The following is a 3,982-nucleotide window of genomic DNA, read 5'->3' on the forward strand; positions in this document are numbered from 1 at the left end:
TTAAAAGGGGATTAATTAGAGGAAATAATTTAATATTGCTACTTGCCCTTTCTCTATAATAGAAGTGTCAGAGATGAAAGAAAATTAGTAAAATGTGTATGAAAATCTTCCTCCTGTCAGAGTCTGGGGTGCACCACGGGACCCAGAGTCAAGTCCCCACCCACCCACATGCACCTCAAAATCATGTGAGACCCAGACCCGGCTGCCCCCCCCCCCCAATTTTATTTTATTTTATTTTTTAAATATTTTTATTGATTTTTTACAGAGAGGAAGGGAGAAGGATAGAGAGCTAGAAACATCGATGAGAGAGAAACATCGACCAGCTGTCTCCTGCACACCCCTCACTGGGGATGTGCCCGCAACCAAGGTACATGCCCTTGACCGGAATCAAACCTGGGACCCTTCAGTTCGCAGGCCAACACTCTATCCACTGAGCCAAACCGGCTTCGGCTCCCCCCCCCCCCCTCATTGGGCTAGATCCAGACCCGGCCAGTCCCACCCTTGTGAAGCCCTGCCGGGCAAGGGGCATAGCCTTAGGTCCCCTGGCCCGGTGCCAGGACAGGGGGCATGGCCTAAGGTCCCCCAGCCCAGACCAGGGCAGGGGGCATGCCTTGAGGTACCCTGTCAAGACCCTCTGGGTGGGGGGCATGGCCTGAGGTCCCCCATCAAGCCCCACCGGCAGGGGGGCGCAGCCTCAAGTCCCCCATCAAGCCCTGCTGGGCGGGGCGCGTGGCCTGAGTTAACCCGACCCAGCACTGGGGGTGCACCTTGAGGTCCCCTGTCAAGCCCTGCTGGGTGGGGGGCATGGTTGGAGGTCCCCTGTCAAGCCCCGCTGCATGGGGGCATGGCCTGAGGTCCCCTGTCAAGCCCCTCTGGGTGGAGGGCATGGCCTGAGGTCCCCTGTCAAGCCCCTCTGGGCTGGGGGTGCGGTCTGAGGTCCCCCAGCCTGGGGCCTGGGTGGGGGGTGTGGCCTGAGGTCCCCAGCCTGGTGCTGGGGGGGGGGGGCGGGGAGCAGCCTGAGGTCCCCAAGCCCAGCACCAGGATGGGAAGCACACCTTGAGGTCCCCTGTAAAGCCCTGCCAGGTGGGGGCATGGCCTCAGGTCCCCTGACCTGGCACTGGGGTGGGGGGGGTGCAGCCTGAGGTCCCCAAGCCCAGCACCAGGATGGGAAGCGCACCTTGAGGTCCCCCGTAAAGCCCTGCCAGGTGGGGGCATGGCCTCAGGTCCCCCGGCCTGGCACTGGGGCGGGGGGATGCAGCCTGAGGTCCCCAAGCCCAGCACCAGGATGGGAAGCGTACCTTGAGGTCCCCTGTCAATCCCTCCAGGGGCAGGGGAGGGCGTAGCCTCAGGTCCCTGCTGATTGCTCGTTAAGGCTCCTTATGGGAACTTGGCCTCAGCTGTGGGTGCAGCCATCTTTGTGACAGAGTGATGGTCAATTAGCATATTCCCTCTTTATTAGATAGGATAAGATACACACATTTATTAATAAAACTTGAAATTTCACCCAGAAGGGGGGAAAAGGTAGATTATTTACATTTAATGGCCATGATCTGACAACTGGACTTCTTCCCAAAGATCTACTTCACAGATCATTTTCAAAACACCAACTGTGTTTAGGAACGCACCCCCCTCCTTTCTGTAAAATTTTGAAACAAGCTAGAATGTTCCTAAAATGAAGTTGTATGGAGCCCAAAGAAAATGTTTTCTGTGTAGTGCCAGAGAACATAAACAATGACGTTTTATACTTCCCCAGGTTGAAGCGTGTCTTTTAAAAATGAAATTTCATACTTTTCAGTTTTTTGGACCATGCTGATTTTTTAAAAGGAAATAAAGAGAAATGGTTAGGAAGCAGATATATAACCAGAGAGAAGAGGAGAGAAAGCAGAAAAGGCCAAAGCCAATGCCAAGGATGTGCTGCTGTTGGGGGGGAGGGAGGTGCAGACCCTCCCTGGTAACCAGGGAACAACCCCCAATCGTAGGGTGGGCCCTCAGATTGGAGAGGACCAGGCTGAGCGACAAGAAGGTACACGCTGGGCCCAGCAGAGACTTGGAGGGAGAGATCGGCTCGGGCAGTTGGGGGCGGGTCCGGTCAAACTCCTCTCCCGTCAGTGTGTGTGTGTGTGGGGGGGGGGGGGGGAGCTCTCGAGCTCCTTGGTGACGCGAGGCCCTCACGTGACCGGGAGCTGCAGAGGGACGCAGCCTCCGGTGCAGTCGTCACTCCCTCTGGGTACCAGCTCCCCGCTGCCCGGCGCCGGCGGGCTGGCATCGGGCCCAGGGACGGCGGAGCAGGTGAGGGCTCGGGACGCGCGGGGCCCAGGGCGGCGGCCGCCCCGCAGCCCCGGAGGCCGGCGCCGGGGATCAGGGCCCCGGTCCCTGCCGGCTTTGTCCCCCCCGGCCTTCCTGGGGACTTAAACAGCGACCCCGCGGGGTGGGGGTGCTGGGGCGGCGGGGCTCCCGGGAGGGCAGCCGAGCCACTCAGCGGTGGAAATCACCGCCGAGTGCCCGTAGGAAAAGGGTGAAGCCGCTACGGGGAGAGACGCGGGGGGGGGGGGGGGGGGGGAGCGGGGGGGGGGGAGGGACCTGGCGGCGGCGAGTCGGTGAGTAACCTTTGGCCACAGTCCCTGCTCCCTCCACCCGGCCCTCTGCAGATCTGTGGAAGTCCTCCATCCCTGGTCCCCTGGCCTCCACTTTGGTACCTGAAGAGGCCTAGGGATGAATCTGTTAGGGGAAATGGTGGGTTTGGGGCGAGGAACGGGAGAGAAGTGGGAGAGCTGGGACTGGAGGTCCACTAGAGGGTGTAGGGAGCTTCTCAGGTGGGAAACTTGAGTTTTTAAAAATAACCTTTGCTATCCAGGACTCTGAAAGATGAGTAGTAAGGTATCTGTCCTCGGTGCTGATCTGTACACCAAAAATTTAATTCCCTCCCCCCCTTTTTAAAAAAAAATATATTTTATTGATTTTTTTTACAGAGAGGAAGGGAGAGGGATAGAGAGTTAGAAACATCAATGAGAGAGAAACATCAATCAGCCGCCTCCTGCACACTCCCTACTGGGGATGTACCGGAAACCAAGGTACATGCCCTTGACCGGAATCGAATCTGGGACCCTTGAGTCCGCAGGCGGACGCTCTATCCACTGAGCCAAACCGGTTTCGGCTAATTCCCTCCCCTTTTATCTTCTAGGAGCAATGGCATCCAAAGAGGAGCAAGTGGTTAAAAATCTCAACGTGGAAGATGCCAACCAGGAAAATGAAATAAAGGATGAAAAGGAGGAAGATGCTAATAAAGGAGAGCCTGGTGAATATTGTGTGCCAAGAGGAAATCGTAGACGGTTCCGTGTTAGGCAGCCCATCCTGCAGTACAGATGGGACGGGGGTCAGAGGCCTGGAGAGCCACAGGCAAGGATGAGACAAGAGAATAGGGAAAGAGTTGGGGAGGAGATGAGACAGCTGATGGAAAAGCTGAGGGGAAAGCAGTTAAGTCATAGTCTGCGGGCAGTTAGCACTGACCCCCCTCACCATGACCATCACGATGAGTTTTGCCTTATGCCTTGAATCCTGATGTTTTCCCTGAAGTTGATAGGAAGACACCTGCTTTCTAAACACACACGTTTGTAATGTACCTTTGTTGTAAATCTTTTTTATGTCACTTGTTTCTGGTGGGTCTTTACTACCAGCTTCTAGTTGAATGTGGTGCTTTTCACCCAGCTTGTGAGATTTTGTTACCAGGAGAATTTCACCTATTGCATGGAAAGATGCTTATCATATACAGTATTGTGAAGTTAATAAAGCAATTTTGAAAAGTAATCTCTGTATTCTTTTCACTTCATATATTAATTTAATACATGAAAAGAAAATGCTGAAATTAAATATATCAAATGACTAATAGGGGGACTCATTTTTGTGAGATGGGTTGATGTGTTTTAGTTTATATTATCTGAAGTTTGAGAAGAAATAGAAACTATTGTTTAAAATATGCTTTTAA

The 3,982-nt window shown here is 54.2% G+C and overlaps 1 protein-coding gene across 1 annotated transcript; it reads left to right on the forward strand.

The window, feature by feature from the left end:
* The first annotated feature begins 2,184 nt into the window (after window positions 1-2,184).
* Window positions 2,185-3,721, forward strand: LOC307095723 (protein BEX2-like). Its single transcript, XM_079765199.1, has 2 exons — window positions 2,185-2,289; window positions 3,182-3,721. Exon 2 carries the CDS (start codon window positions 3,187-3,189, stop codon window positions 3,550-3,552), a length of 366 nt encoding a protein of 121 aa, XP_079621325.1. The 5' UTR covers window positions 2,185-2,289; window positions 3,182-3,186; the 3' UTR covers window positions 3,553-3,721.
* The last annotated feature ends 261 nt before the right edge of the window (window positions 3,722-3,982 follow it).

This window comes from Cnephaeus nilssonii (genome assembly GCF_951640355.1).
Source record: "Cnephaeus nilssonii genome assembly, chromosome: X".
Lineage (NCBI taxonomy): Eukaryota > Metazoa > Chordata > Mammalia > Chiroptera > Vespertilionidae > Cnephaeus > Cnephaeus nilssonii.